General features: G+C 39.0%; 2 protein-coding genes across 2 annotated transcripts; one reads left to right on the top strand and one right to left on the bottom strand.

Moving 5' to 3' along the window:
• The first annotated feature begins 2965 nt into the window (after window positions 1-2965).
• On the top strand, window positions 2966-12057 carry LOC146470050 (methylosome protein WDR77-like). Its single transcript, XM_085122155.1, has 9 exons — window positions 2966-3047; window positions 3131-3458; window positions 4489-4538; window positions 5689-5759; window positions 6388-6445; window positions 7944-8015; window positions 9139-9250; window positions 10063-10134; window positions 11351-12057. The coding sequence occupies exons 1-9, from the start codon at window positions 2990-2992 to the stop codon at window positions 11676-11678; spliced, it is 1149 nt and encodes a 382-aa protein (XP_084978281.1). The 5' UTR covers window positions 2966-2989; the 3' UTR covers window positions 11679-12057.
• A 2954-nt stretch (window positions 12058-15011) lies between these two features.
• Window positions 15012-17269, bottom strand: LOC146470051 (adenosine receptor A3-like). Its single transcript, XM_085122012.1, has one exon. The coding sequence runs from the start codon at window positions 16263-16265 to the stop codon at window positions 15345-15347; it is 921 nt and encodes a 306-aa protein (XP_084978138.1). The 5' UTR covers window positions 16266-17269; the 3' UTR covers window positions 15012-15344.
• Between the last annotated feature and the right edge of the window lie 823 nt (window positions 17270-18092).

Raw genomic sequence — 18092 nt, forward strand, 5'->3', positions numbered from 1 at the left:
CATTGGGCAATGTCTAAGGAAAGGTTATTCTCTGATGACCATTCTCATTCTCCCATTCTAGGACAATTTAAGTTGTATTACCGGAACAGAATATTGCCTAACCGCCACATATTCACATTTACAGCAATGGAGTATATGTACTGTTTACATTTTACCAAGCTGTACAAGGAAAAAACCTTTCTACTGGCCAGTTCACACTCAAATTTATACACAGATGTAAACTTTCAGACATGACTGATTTACGAAAGAATATGAAATTCAATCACAAAGATCGTATGGTTTCATTTTAGTCTAAAACCGTGAAACCGTGATTTCAATTTTAAGTTTAAAATGTGATGAACTGAATGTAACAAATAGCCCACAAATAAATGGATGCCTGAGACCAAACATCCTTTTTTTTTTCGGAAGATCAAAAGATCTAACTAGTGACGTCTTCTTGCATAACTGGTTAGAGCGGTTTTCAATTGAGTGTCGGAAGTAATTTCGCTTTTGCTTTTCTATGCTCTGGGATTGGTTACCAAAATTCACGCCAGTTTTTCAACCAATCAGAAGCAAAAATAAAACCAATCGTGCCTCGCTCGCACGCGTTTTCCCGCGCTTGGCGCCGGTTGCATGTATTTGCTTCGAGTTCTGATTGGTTCTGACATTGTGCTGTTTACGTCTGTTGTGATTGGCCAGTGTAATTACTTTGGTTTTGGTTTTACGACACTGAGTTGAAAACCGCTCTGATTTTGGGTAGTGCAAAATAATCAGGAACGCCGTTCCTTTCCCGCCGCGCTGCCTTCCTGAGTTAGCGTCAATAGTTATCAGTAAGGCTAAGCGTTGTAATCAGTCAATCACCTGATCGTAAATGCTTGTCATGTGTGGCGCATCTCGGCCTGACTAGGTGGGAAGTATTGGAACAGGTTGTCACTACTCGCAGAGTGCACTCAGCTATACAGTTCTCGGGGTAGTTTAAACTTAATTACAAGAAACATTTGCCTCATTATCTAATACACAGAGTATTTGTCAGGGTATGCTTACTCGTGTTTTTGAACTGTTTCTTTGGTAGTCTATGATCAAGACATTGTGAGCATTTTACACAAAGCGGGAAATTCTTGGTAGAATTTAGTTCAGTACAGTTTGTGACAATGGATACTCGTCTTTGTGCATTTGCTCATCTCCAGACTGGGATACGGACCACCCGTTTTCCAATCAGTGGACAGCTGTTTCTTCCTACTTGTGTCATGTCAGCGCTGCGTAAAGTCTTTTTGTATTTAAAGCGAACAGGCAGCCCCCCAATAAAGTGAGTGCAATGGCTGCTAGACATAACGTCTAATTCCACCGCCGCCAGGCGAAAGAGTGCAATGCCAAAGGCGTGGGTCTACCATAAAGGGAGGGGCACCAGGTCGCTAACTTCGCTGGGGTGTGCGCTGCGTAAAGTTTTTTTTGTGTTTAAGGTGAATGACCGAGCCCCCAGTGAGGAAGTGCAATGCTCACCAGACATACCGACTAAGGCGACCGGACAAAATAGACACACACTCAAACAGAGCAAAGGTGACCAGCACTAAGCAAACAAAATAAGGAAACAAGGGAAACAAGGTGATTGGACACCATAGAAGGTGACCAGTTGACAGGCTCATCCCGAGAAAACGGAATCACCAAGTTCTACCAGCAAATAGAAAGACAATCATCGGCAACAGAACAAACAACACCATTCCCACCCCACTGCCGGTGAAAGTAACGACGACGGGCCATTTCCAAACCGGTCGGTTAGTTAATAATGGAATGGGTCATTTTGAAGGCATCGTTTCACAGAATTTTCAAACTTGGACATTGCGAAAATGTTACGCATTATTTAAAGAATTCTAAAGCCAAAAAAAGGACTGACGTATAACCAGGTCTTCAAATTTGCGTTTTCCCTCTGCGAACTGGTCTAAACTCCGACAAATTAAAACTGACATCTTTCTCACCCCGTATTCCATGTTTTAGACATAACATGGTTCACTATTTGAACTGTTTATCTTTATGATCAGTGACTGACTGCACTTGCTGAAATCCACACAATCTGTCACAAATCAACTTTTGGCTACAATGGCAGTTGAGGATTACGCCGCCCTTTCGATCAATCCTGCCATTTTGGCTGTGAGTATCTGGGGTCTTAGTAAACTGACGGTTTCAGGTGTTGTTTTTGCATTTATCGCTGCTTCTGTAGTTACGATTTTAATCCTAACCATTCTAGCTCTGGAGTGATATTTAATAATAATAAAAAAAATTAAAAACCACAACCTCGTTCCCAGGGTCTCTGCTCTTCCTTTTCCTTGGGAACGAGGTTGGTTGTTCAACATATTGGAACAATTATTGTAACACTGTATCCAAATATGGTCCTGGTGCTGATTGGAGCACTCAATTTTCGTCTATATACAACAGATATTCTGCGGTATAGTATGCATTGATTGTGTATTTTGCGACAGAAAATGCTACAGCCTCCCTCTGGATTTTTCTTTATCTCATCAGAAAAGGTCAGTTTAGCACGGACGAATCATGCTGAAGTTGTTGGCCTCACAGTCCTTTTGCTATTTAACTGTTACTGTCACGTTTTACAGTAATGAGTAACTAACTACGTTACTAAAACTGTGCATGTGATATTCCTATCCACCCACCCCACCCACCCCCCCAAAAGAAAAGAATAATAATCATAATAACAAAAAAACGATCCCATATTAAAGTGAACGTGCTCCTACTCTCACTCCATACTGCAAATCTTTTCCAAAGTGGAAAATTACCACACTGCGAATATTGTTTCTGTGCTATGTTTGTTAATTATTTTTTTTATTATTATTATTATTATTATTTTTATTTTTCCCTTTTTTGGGCGAGGGGAGGGGGGGGGATTTGTGCACGGAATCGGAAGACTTCCATCACGGCCACAGGTTACCCAATGTTTTCATGTGGTATTACATGACCCTCTCACCCAAATAGAAAGGCACGTGCAAAAAAAAATTTCAAAATGGAGGTTCTACCTGCGGAGCTTCATCCGCATGTTGATGCCATCGACATCGAAGAAGGTTTCTATTCGATGCTTTCCTTGGCATTATATTCACCAAACAGTGCTGTTTTTTTACGATTAATCCGTTTCTTTTTGTTGTAGACGGTACATTAGCGGTGGCATCTTCCGCCTTGACCGGCCGAACATGGAATGGTTCATTGTGGTTGTTCAAAGATCGCGCTAAGGCTCCTGATGTACAATACTGCAGTGCTGGCTGCTCTACTGAATCAGGGACTACTGATATCAAATGGATCGATTCTAGAAGACTAGTGCTTGGATCTGACTCTGGGAGTGTGGATATCTGGTGTCTTAGCGGCAGCTTTCAGAGTTTAGAAAACATGGCAGCTTTGACAGATCACGATAACACAGTTTCTTCTGTGAGCGTGGATTGCATAAAAAGTAAAATTGTCAGTGGCAGCTGGGATAGAAGGTAGGCTTACAAGTGAAAATTATTGTTTTATTAAAGAAGCTTAGAACTTAATGCCCGATCACATCTTTTGATCTGCTCTCCAGTTGTAATATAAGCTTAATAAGTCTTAAATTAACCGAGGGAAACCCTAAATTTGCAGAGAGAAAGAAAAGCCGAGATTATTTAGGACGTGCGTGAATTCCTACCATAGGTATAACGACAGATCGAAAGATAAGCTGCATTTCATGCAACTCAAGAGGTCATGAGGTTGAATTTGTATCGGTATATTTTTATAATTTTTTCTTTTTAATTTTTAAATTTTTTTCGCTGTCAAAAAGTCTGTCATGTTTTGCATTAAGCTTTGCATGCGTTTTAGTAGTTTTTTTCCTAGTCTGAAGTTATTGGTGTTGTTTTGAAAATTTGATTTCCATTGAAAAATTTTTTTTAACTACAAAAATGTATTTATGTAACATATGTTTAAATGAATATATTTATTATATTCATGGCTGTTGCCTAAGAAAAATTTCAAGGAGCCCACAAGGCCAAAAGCAAAGAAGTCAGGAGCCCAACATGTAAAATATTAGGTGCTGCTGCAAAAGGGTCTCAGAGCATTTTTTCTTGGGTGCCCCAGGCTACCGAGTTCCTGTTAGGCCGCTGCCATGATATAGACACAGATGTTGAACTGGAAAATAAACCACTCGTAAAATTCCACATCCTCACTAGTGATGACATTGATTATGTCATTTCTTGCTTTTTCATGGTTGTTTGTGCAAACAGTGAGTGATACATTTTTTTGTCTATATAATAAAAAGAAAATTACACAGTGGCTTGAAGATGTGAATTTTATTTTCTTGTGTTAAAAACAATATTTTACCACTTGAAAATAATATTTATATCTTCGTGCTACTGTGTAATATCCTCTACTTATTTAACTGATTTTAATGTAAATGAGTAATTTTACAATCCTGAAAGAACACATAATCTACAATCAATCTACAGTCACTGTAATGCTGTGTATGATAGCTTAACAGCAGCTTTTGTTTCCTTTCAGCATCAAAGTATGGGACATTGAACAAGAGAAATGTATTAACTCTTACAAAGGTATAATGTGTATGAGTTTTAGGGTCACATGAAGTAAAAGTAACTAACTTGAATATGCAGTATTTGTAACTAACTTGATTATTCCTCTCCCCTCCCCTGGACTGAAGATTTTCTAACACATGATTACCTCTGTAAGTAATAGTTCAAGTGCCATTTATGTACCTGAGTGGAGAGAGACAGTGTGTAATGAAATGTCTTAAGCCCTTGATTTTAAGAACATCTGGTGTGCTCACCCTTAGACAGTACTCCAACCTCAATTTTATCTAAATCATGTTATGACAAAAATATTGCTAAAATAATAATTAAAATAATAAAAAGTCAGTTTTAGTGAAACTCCATGCTGCCTTACATAAAGCAAGAAACATTAGACCAGGTCACAGTTCTCCCTCTTTCTATTAGGTTTCATACCAGCAGAGAAAGAAAGAAAAAACAAGAATTATGAACGAAATTAATACTGATTTTTAATTGCTTTTATTTTTCCAACTCGCCATTACCGGTAAAACTCTCACAGCCTCTGTTAAACATTTAAACTGACCTTTGGAGGTACTCCACTTTTGGAAATTACAGTTCCATTTGTACAAAATTTCCATTTCCATTTTCCTGTCTTCCTGCACCACCACATTACATTTGTCTCAGGCGTCATATTTTTTCCTTCATTGGTAAAGGAACTCTTGTTTCCAGATAAAGGAAGGGATTAGGAGACACCTGTACACAAACATGCTACTTCAGTACATTTACATGTCTTAGAGCTTAGTGGGTCAAGGTCTCTATTGTGTCAAAATAATATTAGTTTTTCAGTTAGTTAGTTAGCTAGTTAGTTATACATGAGATAAAACTGGTGTGCTTGCATCCCAACTTCTGACATACCTTGACCTGAACAGCATGTATAACAAAATCGAGTGCAGTCCTTTTTACCAATTTATTTCTCGAGAGATCAGTCAAGTGACAAGGTCATTTTAGTTTCTCATCTAAAAACTTAAAAGACTCGCCTCGAAAGTCTGGAAACTCGACTCAAGACTCGGTCCTTGAATTTTTTTTCGAATCCAGTTTTGAGGATTGAGACACAAGGGACCATCTACTTACTTTTTAGTGGTACTGTATACAACAATAATAATTATAATTAATGCAATGTTATTTCACATTATTTCAGGTCATAGTGACATAGTATGGAGTGCTGCTTATAGCAGAACTGAACAGGATCTGTTTGTCTCAGTGTCACAGGTTTGTTTCAAATGCCTTTGGCTTCTTTTTTTCTGTTATTTTTCCTTACACTTTATGTCAGTTAAGAAGGGCGGCCTAGGGAAATTTTTCTCTCTTCTTGCTCTGGTTAGAATAATTACTGATTATTTCACAAGCACATGTTGGATATCAGATAATAGATAGCCAACGAGGTATGTGGCATCAAGTTGGCTATAATCACCTCATATCCAACAAGCATTAGTGGAATAATTGCCAGATTTTGCTGATTTTACTTGCAAGAACACCCAGAAGACGATTTTGTAGCTGCTATTTCTTGGGCATGGTACAATGGCTCATATGCCTCATAATTATACAATGATCCAATATGCTGCAATATATAAGCTCCTAATATCACAGAGTTCATATGAATTTAAATTTACTGAAGACTGGGGCAAATTGACTAAACGTCCCTCAGCCCAAAGAAGCCTACAACATAGTCTGCAGGCGTGGCAACTGAGGTTTGTTTTCTAATTAAGGCCACAAATAATTCTCTAGACTCAAATTCTGCCATTTTCACAATGCAACATCTCGTTGTGGCCAGTTGGGAAAAGTGTTTTTGACATTTGGACAAATTTTGAACATTGTTTTCTCTTTCCTTGTGTAATTTCAGGATGGTCGGGTTGTTTTGTGGGATGCCAGAGCTCCCAAACTTGCCTCAAAATTATCAGGTAAGTGTATGCAAACCTAATTGTACACATCATTTTTTCCCCCTGTGGCGTAGTTACTAAAACAAGGAATGATCTAAAATGACCTAAAATGACCTAAAATGATCTAAAATTAATCTAAAATGACCTAAAATGATCTAAAATGAACTAAAATGATTTTATTTTTTTTAATTTTATAGCAAAGATTAGTGAGCTGCACAGCGGAAGACTTCTTGTATTTGTATACTTTTTGTTTATTTCCGACGCGTTTCGTCTGTATTGGAGACTTCTTCAGGGAAATTCCCGATAATTACTGTATCGCAACCGCGGCTTTGATTGATGCAAAGTGTCTAGTTTTTCCCCAGCAGCGTGGTTTTGATTGGTGCGAAGTTCCAAGTTTCGCTCAGCAACATGGTTTTGATTGGTGCGAAGTTCCAAGTTTCGCTCAGCAACATGGTTTTGATTGGTGCGAAGTTCCAAGTTTCGCTCAGCAACGTGGTTTTGATTGGTACAAAGCGAAGGTCTATGATTCGCCCAGCAACGCGGTTTTGATTGATGCAGCTATTTTTTATGGAACTGACACAGAGTTATCTTTTATTCATGCGCTACCTTTGACTTGTTAACTGCGTGTTATATGCCTTTAATTACACTGTTTACAAAAGCGTTTTATCAGTGTTTACACAAGAATTTAGCCTTGTCGTGTGGCTTTTAATGTGCGACCGGAAAAAGAACGCGAAAAAAATTGGTCAGTGTCGATATTTTGGGGTCTTTTAGACCGACCAAAAAAAGAGATTCGCTCTAGTGCAGTTTGTTTACGCAATTTTGTCATTGAATCAGCTTACGTGCAACCATCGGCACTTTTCGAGTCTTCTTCGGTCTTTCCGGCCGTTCACAGCAGCTTCCTTGTATCAGCCTTTTTGGTAAGCACTCAGTTCTGTAATCTGTAATTTTATCTTGGTTTCACTTCATTTAGATCATTTTAGAATATTTCGGATTTATTTTAGATCATTTTAGATCATTTTAGGTCATTCCTTGTTTTAGTAACTACGCCACTGTGGTCCACTTTCTCCCTAAGATATTAAAAAATATATATATTCCTGAAATATCTAAGGGGACTTAAATGTTTTGTTTGTGATGTGCATATTTGAAGTTGTGAAAAAAATAGAAGCAGAGAGGTCATAGTTAGCATAGGGTCCAATAATTATTATAATATGACACTTATTTTTTAGGTAAGGTTTCTCCTGTCTATGAATAGCGTATGGCAATTAACACATTAGTAACAAACATTGAATTTTTGAATTCTATGAACAGCATTCCTTCTATACTCAGATGTTTTCAATTTTATTTCAAACAGTTTTAGTGTAGAATGAACTGGCAAAATACACACAGAGAATTCTGCATAGACTGTGAAAACAGTAGCAGTAACTACTGTAGACAATGGACCAATGAAAATAGAGGCTCTGGGGAGGCACTGATATACAAATATGTTAAGTCTCATCAAAGGGTGTAAATTTTCTCCTAGATTCATCACAGTATGCCAGTATTCCACGCTGTATAGACTGGAGTCGATTGGACCATCACTTACTAGCCATTGGTGAGCATTAAAAATTAAATAGTCATTACTGGTCACAGAGGTCTCTTTTAAGGATGGTGCATCCTTTTGCCATTGCGCATACATTCTGCACATCTTGGGATAATACTTACGAATTCAAAGGTATTTTTGTATTGTTTATGACTTTCGGAAAAGAAGGTCATAGCAAGAGCTATTGAAATCAAAAAAGAAATTTGGGGGTAACAGTCCAATTTCAGGTAATTAAGGCAGCTTCAATTTGGAAAAAAAAGCCATACAGTGTTACGTATAAAAAAGCTTTTTAGAATTATTGTTGCTGAATTTTCTCTGAAAAATGCAGGGTTACGGTTACCCCAATTTTCTTTAAGGATTTCAATAGCCCTTGATAAGATCCTCTTTTCCCGCATAGTCATAAACAGCACAGAAATATCTCAGTGCATTAGGAGGATCTGTCCTTAAGGTTTAAGAAAGGGAAACACCTCCTTGTTATTTCCTTAACCATTCAAGCCGCTGTGTCAACATGCACATTCTTCTTACTATTCTCCATGTATTTGTTTAAGAACTAGTTGAGAGAACTTGTGTAAACATCAGGACATTTTGTCTTCAGTAAAGCCTGGTTTACACGTACGACGCAAGCATAAGCATAAGCACAAGAAACCTACATGTAATCTGGTGCAATGCAAGCATATTAGCGCCTTGTGCTTGCACTTGTGTTTATGCTTGCATCGTTCCGGTTTACACGTACGACACAACAACGCAAGCATAAACACAAGTGCAAGGAGAGGAGACTGAAAAACGGTGACAAGTTTTCAGCGTACATTTTAGTTACTCATGCGTTGCCATTAAGGACAAAAAGGAAATGGTGAACACAATCATTATGCTTCTGAGCTCCAGGCCATTCGCCACCACCCCCCTCCCCCACCCAGGCCGCCTCCTCATAAAAAACCTAAGGAGTACCCTAGCTCTCAAATAACATTAAAAAGAAGTGACAGCCAAACAGCAGTTAAAAGTACAGTAGAGTGTGATCAAAAAACGTGTTCTTTCTGGCCTTTCCATAATTATATATTTTTTCATACAAGCTTAAATACTAGTGAAAGGCTGCTCCAAAGCTGGGCATGCTAACCTGTCGATGTTTTTTTAATTTCAGGTTATGAAGATGGGTCAGTTTGCCTCTGTAACATCCAAAACACCAGACAACCTGTCCTCACTTACTGTCCACATGAAAGAGCTGTAAACAAATTAGCATTTTCCCCTCGCAGGTTGGTCAAAGCAACAATAACAACCAAGTATTTTTTTTAGGAATAAATGCAATGAATAATAATAGACACTTCCAATGAATTCAGCGAACCTTAAACCTTGAGAACAAGGATAAAAAAAAGAAGGAAAACAATGTAGATGAAATTAAGGAAGGCAATCTGATCTCACTTTTTCAGCTTGACATTGTCATCTGGACACGCGCTTACATCCGGGGGGTTGAGGTGGGTGGGGGGGGGGGGATACTTGTGTGTATTATTGATGAGGAGTCCGTTGCAAATAAACCTAAGTTGTTAGACCTGAAATTAATGTTTGGTTTTATCAGCAGAGTTGATAAGAGATAATTTGGCCACTGTAAAGAAATTTCAGTGTTGACATTTTGAACATTTTGAAAGTTAGCCCTTTCTTAAGTCCAAAACAGTCCTATTAGGCTAGAACTGGAAAAATTAAAACAGCAGCCCTGAAAATAGCATGAAGAACTCTATCCCTCTCCACATAAAACTCTAAACAAAAGGGCCAACCAATCTTTGCACCCAAACAAAGTCCACCACTAAATTTGTAACCCCAAAACAGTTTGCAATCGCTAATTTTATACCCTTAAGTGGTCTTTACACTTCCCTGTCACTAGGTTAATAAAAGAAGCTACCAAACAGGTTAAATTAACTTTACAGGGGAGCATAGCTTGAACATCTCTCTGTCAAATTACTTACAAGGTCAAAAAGGTAAAAGAATGCCCCTGAGAGCATCTCCTATAAATGATATACCTGTAAATTACTGCAAATTAACAAGAACTGTGTATAATGTATTTTCTTGTTAGTCCTGAATGGCTTGCAACAGTGTCTGATGATATGTGGGTGCATGTTCAAGATTGTCTCAATGATACGACAGTGTAAGTATAAACAGAGGAGAATATTCAGTTGCTTTAACAGGTATCCCAGAATCTCAGATTTTCTCTAATGGCTTGACATCTATAGTATTTGAATTTTATAGTGGAATTTCCGAGAAGCCAAATAGCGCATGTTATAAAGTTGATTGAACTTCAGCCTTTTTACCTCTTGTTTAAACGTGTCTTTGAACACTGCTAAGTCTGCATGCCAGTTTAAGTCAGTTTTAAAACTGAAAGAGAAACAACCTTTTCGATAAATCTTAAATAGGTAACTGATCCCTCAAGGAGAGAGGGACTAATCTTATTCAGGACAAGACTGTCCAATTCTTTTCATTTCCACCTTTTAATTCCATTTGGTTTCATGTTGCATCACAGGGAGCCCACACAAACTGTGTGACCGTTTGTATTTTGAATTTATAGAGGAAATGTATGGGAATGTCGAAAATCCTCGTATTATCGTACCGCCGACCCGGGTTGGCTCAGTTGGTAGAGCACCGGACTACCGTGCGGGAAAGTTCTGTTTCTTTCCCCCGTCACACCTAGTGACGAATTTGACTAAATCAAATATTCTCATTTAACATCAAAATAAACGTATTTTTACCTTAAATGTTGTGTGTTGTCGTTCTTGAGGTTGAAGACGGCGATTTTAGCAGTTTGTGTGGGCTCCCGGTGGTTGCATTACATTTCATATTGCATTCCATCATGCTTCATTCAGATTTTCATTTTACGTTTCACTTGTATTCCATTTCAGTTCACATATCATCGTTTCGTATGTCCAGAAATGCACGCTAATGCGATGCACTGTGTAATAGACATCAAGGTGTCCCCTACTCATAAGTCTTACCAAAACACAAATACAGTCAGCTCCCTTTATTGCGGACACCCTCTGGCCCACAAGTTACTGTCCTCAATAGCGGGGATATATTTCAGTCAAACGTCTGTAATATATTTTTGCCGAGGTTTTAGCTGCTGTCCTTATTATCAGGGTGTCCGTAATAGCGAGGTGTCCGCAAGGCGAGAGTTGACAGCAATTCTGTCAAACATGAAGTCGTGACAAAACGTTCTGTCTTATATGAAGTTCCCAAATTCGGGGCTTGGTACATTTCTTGACATAAAGTCATTTCACCCAGTTTGATTTCATTCCAGTTCATTTCCTTTCAATTTTTTCTTTCCTTTTCTTTCGAGTAACCGGTTAACACATTCCCTTTTGTTCTCTTAGTCTTAGAAGCGATGAGCACACGGAGGTTGTACGTGGTCTGTCGTGGAGTCCAGTGGATGATACTCTGTACACCAGCGGCTGGGGACAGCAGATATTCAGTCATGCCTTCGATTGCGGTGAGCCGTCAGACCTTAATGTTGAAGCTAGTAAATCACAAGCCACCTCGGTCTGCATGGAGATTTTTAACGGTGATGTTAACAGTAATGGAATGTCTCAAGACGAAGAAAATGTCGAAGAAGTAATGGAAGTTGAAGGATCCGAACAGGTTCAAAAGACTCTTACTTCTAATATTGAAACAGAGAGCCCCGTTGAAACTGCCGCCAGTTAACAAACGACAATGACTCATCATAGGAAAGAGTAAAACGAGTAAATATTAACAAATGCTTTTGCCTCCTGTTAATGCTGCGGACACAGGGTAACCACTGAGAGTCCGTAAGCGCCTGTGCGGCAAAAACGGATTTCGTCGGATCTTCTATGAAAGGGTGGTACAAGGACGGCCACGTTCACTCTCACAGAAAAATGATACGATTATTTCTTTATTGGTCGTTCTCTTGTAATGGCAGCAGTGTATGGCGGATGTGAAAGCTAAGCTCAATCCGCCGTTGTCATTTCCAAGGGATATTTATCTGTGCACGTATTGTAAATGTCTTTTGTAACTCTATCTGAATCCAACAGGCACGTTCTTGAAAAAATTATCTGTTAATGACTTTTCTCTGATTCCGTACTTTCAAAGGCCCTAACCCCTAGACTCCCTAAATCTGTGATTTTCCCGCCCAAGTTTAGTCGAGTGTTGTAAATAACAAGCCAATGTGACTTGAGTACCTCTGTTAAAGGGGAAGTATCATGAAAATTTTATGTCATTTCAAAACCCAAAAATGTTTGTCTGACAACAGAAAACAAAAAATAATTGTCTAGTTTTGTTATAAATTATCACCCCAGTGTAATAAAACTGTCGATTAGTGCCCCTGGCCAGAGAAAGAGTAGGTCGGAATGGATTAAAACTTGAAAAATGTTAGGCTAATGTTTTTCAAGTTTTCGCATTTTTGTTTCAAAACTGCGCTAAAACAGAGTACGAGTTGTTTCTGTCAAGAATTAGGTTGATTTCTCTACTCTCGTTGTTCTAGAATTACTTTGTAGCAAAGTGAAGGTCTTATTTCATCATTTTTAACAAAAGAGGTCAAAAACCTCATGATACTTCCCCTTTAATGAAGACGCTAAGTAAACTGACTGACCTTAAATTATTGCTTTGCTTATGATCTACGCAGAGAATCTCATATCCCATATCTCCCTTCCCCCCCCCCCCCCCCCCCTTCCCAGTTATGGTACAGATTGGGGATGGTGACACTGATGAACTTTAAAAGCGAAAAAAGATGTGGTTTAAGAAAATACTTTCTTGCGACCTGTTATTGCCAGATTAAAGCCACTTTATGTTGACTCGGAAACAATAGTTGATGCGTTCATTTTGTTAACTAACATATCTCGTTTATCAGGCCACCTACATGTCTTATCATCACCATTTATTTGCCTTATTAGTCTATATTAAATAAAAAGAAATTATTTAAGTTACAATAATGGCGAGGAGACCTCAAGAAACCACCAGGCTTATAAGAAAGGCCACCTCGGCTGTCATTAATAAATAGAGAATATAGTGCTGCGTAAGTGCGGCTTGGTCAATTCATGATTTTATAGATAAAAACTGCAACATTTTTTCCTTAAAGGTGAAAAAACTAGACAAAGAAGTAATTGATATTAGGAGAGAGTTCCAGATTTTGGGACCTTGGTAAAGGACTGTAAATTGCTTACGATTTGTGCGACAAGAATGCGATCGATAGCAGTTGGCTGTTCTGGTACCATAGTTATGCACTTGGCTACTTGTTTAAAACAAATTCAGAAACATTGGAGGTAATAATTGATTTTGATAATAAAACATAAGTTTGGCTATTTGAAATGATTTAACTTGGAGAATGTTTAAGATACCCTTTAGCAAATAGGGAAGCAGAGTGTGCTCCAGTTGATAGCAAACTGTTTTGGAGTGCTTCTGTTTATGACTCAACATAAGTGTTAAGTTCTTCTTACACTTTGAAATCTGAATTGTCACAGCTTCTCTAACACTTCAGCCCTTTCTTCGATAACACAAAATACGTTCCCACCGAAACGGCTTTTAAACGAAATGTCACGGTTTTCTTCTTCTTCTTTTTCTTTTTTAGATATTTAGTTAAGTGGACAATGTTTTTTTTCGTTTTTAATACCAAAACGTGAGAAGAGACATACCTTGAGCAACAAAACGATCTTTTGAGGCATCTGAGGCAAGACCACATGAAATGAGAAACCCTTCAAATGACACGTGTGGAGAAATACATTATTTACAAGTACGGATTGACTCTCGTGGAGTATTTAGCGTTAGTTTTCATGCCATTTGGAACAGCAACTGTGGGGAGGTTCAGTGACGAAAGAAAAAATGGAAAAACCGAGTAGATTGAATGGATACTAGACTGTCTTCTTTATCTTGGGGATTGTAAAGCGAACGAAACACGTGAGCACGCGTGGAAATGGCCTCGCGTACCGCAACAATCAAGAAATATTGCTAGATCTTGCTGATTTCGCTTTACAAAAACAACCAGAAGGCAATTTATGGTCGCTATTTCTCGCACATGGTATAATGGCTCATATACCATAGCCGCTGAGCCAACCAAATCCCTTGAATTGCATTATACAATGATTCAGTTAATCAACAAGAATATACTTAATTATCCTCTTCCGAAAGAGGCTATTTAGGGATAATGAAACAGGAAAAAACAAATATGTCAAATACAACAAGATCGTTAAGAATCCCATGCAGCTGGCCATTTACAAGTGCGGCCGAGGAGTTGAACTCGGGGCTACCGAGGAACAACTCAAGATATAACTCAAGGTAGTGCGGGTCAGAGTTGGACTTGAACCCGGGGCCTCCGGGCTACAAATCCCACGTCCTAACCACTTGGCCACGCCGCCTCCCTAGCCTGCTTCATTCATATCTTCGTTTTTCGTTTCACTTGTATTTCATTTCAGTTGACATATCATCGTTTCATATGTATAGAAATGCACACTGATGAGATGCACTGTGTGATAGACATCACAAGGTGTCCCCTACTCATAAGTCTTACCAAAACACAAATACAGTGAACTCTTTTTATTGCGGCCACCCGCTGGCCCACAAGTTACTGTCCTTAATAGCGAGAGTCCTTAATAGCTGGGATATATTTCCGTCAAACGTTTGTAATTTATTTTTGCTGGGGATTTAGCTGCTGTCCGTAATAGCGAGGTGTCCGCAAGGCGAGAGTTGACTGTAATTCTGTCAAACACGAAGTCGTGACAAAAAGTTCTGTCTTATATGAAGTACTCAAATTCGATGCTTGGTACATTTCATTTCATTTCATTTCATTTCACTCAGTTTGATTTCATTCCAGTACGTTTCATTTAAATATATTCCGTCCTAACCACTTGGCCACGCCCCCTCCCTAGCCTGCTTCATTCATATCTTCATTTTACGTTTCACCGGGAGCCATAATCTGATTATGGCTCCTGGTTTCACTCGTATTTCATTTCTGTTCACATATCATCGTTTCATATGTCTAGAAATGCACACTGATGAGATGCACTGATGACTGCCTAGTGTAAAGGATAGAATGCTCTGAGCATTGTGCCCAGGTGGACAACTTCCTCCTGAGGTCAGTGAAGAGAGCTCGCCTGACATGTTTCCCTACTGATTTGTTCCGGAAGGTGGGACAACGTTTAAATGAAACTATTTTAGCCATGTTTGACCTGATTTTTGCAAAGGTGGGTAGTTTGTCGCTGTGGTTAGTGGCAGGTTTGGGATTAAGTCAACTCTACTTTAGTCTACATTAACACTACTTTTGTTAAATCATAACAAAATTTTGAACATTGTATTTCCAAGTTGATTTATTATTCAAAACCATTAACCCACGATAGCCCGTGAGTGGTAAGTATTTCCGAGTTATGTCCCCCAGAAACAAGCACAAAACTGTCGCAACGTTTCTTTCACCGTTTGCCTGACTTCTTTGATCTTCCAGCAGTAAAGAACCGGGTTGAGGGAGGAATTAAGGTAAACCAAAGAAATTGTTAAGAATTCGGCCATATTAAGAAAGGTGCTTGATCCGCGAACAGCAATTACAGCGGTAACTGCAGCGAAAGGAATATAACATATCGCCAACGTCAGGTGAACCCATAATGCATTGGAAACTGTCTTCTTGTACCGCGCCATATTTGGTGCGGTATTTCCATTTTGCAGAACATCTCGTACTTGCGTTTGTTGACGCCTGATTGTGAGAAAGATTCTTGTGTACGAGTAGCTTGAAATTATGACCTCTAACAGTATCATAACCGAGCACACAAGGAAGAATAAATTTACGCTCTTAACGTAAAGAATTGTGACGCCAATGCTTTTGAGCCAAAACATGACAACGGCCATGCGAACTCGCCTTAAAGTCACGACTTGTCTGTATCTGAGTCTCAAAAGCAGAGCGAGCAGTCTGTCCACACTTATAGCGGTCACTATTGCCAAAGATACTCCGCTAAAAACGGCCATTGAAAAAGCTAGCGAGTATTCCGCCACTCGACACAGATTCCAGTTGCCGTTTGCAGCCGAGAGAAGGAAGGTTATTGCTAATGGCTGGGAGAAGGCGCCCACACATAGGTCGGTGATCGTCAACGATCGAAGCAGTAGCTTTGATGGCGGGTGAAGAGATGAATCTTTGACAAGGGCGACTAGGATTAGGCTGTTACCAGAAACAGCTGTCATTGTTAAAACGATGTATAAAAATACGACAACTTTGTAAAAGACACGGAAAGTGTCTTCCCAATGTCCACTGCAAAAGGATTGTTCGTCAAAGTCGGTGGAGTCGTTTCCAAGATTCATGTCACAAGTTTTGAAATGATATATGAGAGTATCGTTTGTATGTAGTGGTTTGAATTCGGTTTTTGATATAACATAGGACAGATAAGCGATTTTAATTCATTTATGTGTTTGCTTTGGCCTTCCCGTAATATTAACAAAAGCGCTCATAAGTACGGAAGCCAGTTTTAATTACTTTTCATCTGTCGAATTAATGCCAAATAAAGACAAAACTCTCCATTGCAGATGTCCCTTCTATGCACGCATGTTTACTCATATTTATTATTTCAACCGATTTGCTGGCAGATATCTCCTACTTTCGCTAAATTTGTTTGAACAAATCAAGTAAGAATTGTGCAAAGCTGCAGTTTATATTAAACAGCCGGGGCGAAAAGGTAAAAATAGAGGCCTGCACAAAGACACCTCTCTATCGTGCACTAATTGCTGCAATATATAGTTAGGATAACAATTCATTTTTTGGCGAGTTAAGCTAAATACTAAAACTTAGTGATTTGTTGAGTCTCTGTTTGATGCTAGTAATTGCGGATAGGTGTCGACTTAAATTTTTAGCAAAGGAAGTATGGCCTTTCCCACAACTGCTCCTTGTATAGATCTGACTCGTCCCCAGTCGCACGGTCAAGAGGAGATTAGGACGGCAACGACGGCAACGCGCTTCTCCTCTCGACCATGAGAGACGACTGGGGACGAGCCAGTGAACAGATTAGATAGCTTTGCAATCATATGCAGGCCTAAATGCACGAGCTGGCCAGTGTGAACCACAACCTCTCGTGAGAGCAGTCAGTAGAACAAAACCAATGGATAAAGGGATATCCCAAAGCGGCACCTCGGTGTATGGGCGGGATAACTAAAGAATTAAAAAAAGAAAAATTTTGGTACCATCTGGCCAAAGGCTATTCCCCGGTTTCTTGAACCCCCGTTGTTTCTGTTGTTGTTGTTGTTGTTGTTGTTGTTGTCATTTTTTTTTTTTGTCGTTTCACCGTCACAAATTTTCGGCAAGACTGGCTTAAAAGTTTAGCGGTCGCGCTTACACACGCAAAAAAATGAGATGAATCGGGCTTCATTTACCAAACAGACCCTGAATATGAGCAAAAGGCTCTTAGACGATGTTTTCGAAACCTGGCACTAACACGATAGAAGACAATTAAAACGCCTCTTGCTGGTTGCAGTGTTAGGGCAACTACTCTGATCTTGAAAGAGAAATTGTTCAGTCACTGACACAGGCATACTCGGAAAAAAGAAAATCTAAGTTCTCCCAACAAGAGTCGAACCTAAGACCTTCCGATTACTAGTTCGGATGCTCTACCACTGAGCTACAGGAGACTCATGAGAGCTGAGGCCATTAAACTAGGTTCATGTGACAAACATCCTGAATACTGCTAGTATTTGAATGTCGATGAGTGGTTTATGATCTGATCTTTCAGATGTTTCTGATATTTCAGATCTAACTGAAATACTAGAAATTGAAAACTCCTATATCGAGATATATACCATAATTAATAAAAAGAAAGATTAGAATTCCGACCGAAGTTTAGTTGGACTTAGTCTTCCTTGTTACACTTCGTTATTGTCTAGTTTTCCTCTTCACACATTACGGTATCATTGTTATTGTTGTGTGTAATGCTGAAAAAAAAATATTATTATTATTTTGTGTACAGTCTAGCTTGCCGCGATTAGCTCTTTGCTATTTGCAAGCCAGCCTAGTTATGACTTGAGGTTCAGTTGTGAATAAATAAAACTTGAACTAAAACTTTAACTGATCTTTCTTACACCACAACGCATGCACAGAAGTTAATAACAAACACCATTCACGAGCAAGATCAAGTAAACCAG

The sequence above is a fragment of the Pavona decussata genome, unplaced genomic scaffold, assembly GCF_977016875.1.
Source record: "Pavona decussata unplaced genomic scaffold, jaPavDecu1.1 SCAFFOLD_114, whole genome shotgun sequence".
Lineage (NCBI taxonomy): Eukaryota > Metazoa > Cnidaria > Anthozoa > Scleractinia > Agariciidae > Pavona > Pavona decussata.

Bases quoted from the DNA above. Each gene is read 5' to 3' on its own strand.
- LOC146470050 (XM_085122155.1), top strand. From the start codon at position 2,990: ATGGAGGTTCTACCTGCGGAGCTTCATCCGCATGTTGATGCCATCGAC. The intron at 5,760-6,387 runs GTTTGTTTCAAA...GTGTAATTTCAG, and splicing joins TGTTTGTCTCAGTGTCACAG to GATGGTCGGGTTGTTTTGTG. The intron at 9,251-10,062 runs GTTGGTCAAAGC...TTTTCTTGTTAG, and splicing joins TTAGCATTTTCCCCTCGCAG to TCCTGAATGGCTTGCAACAG.
- LOC146470051 (XM_085122012.1), bottom strand. From the start codon at position 16,265: ATGAATCTTGGAAACGACTCCACCGACTTTGACGAACAATCCTTTTGC.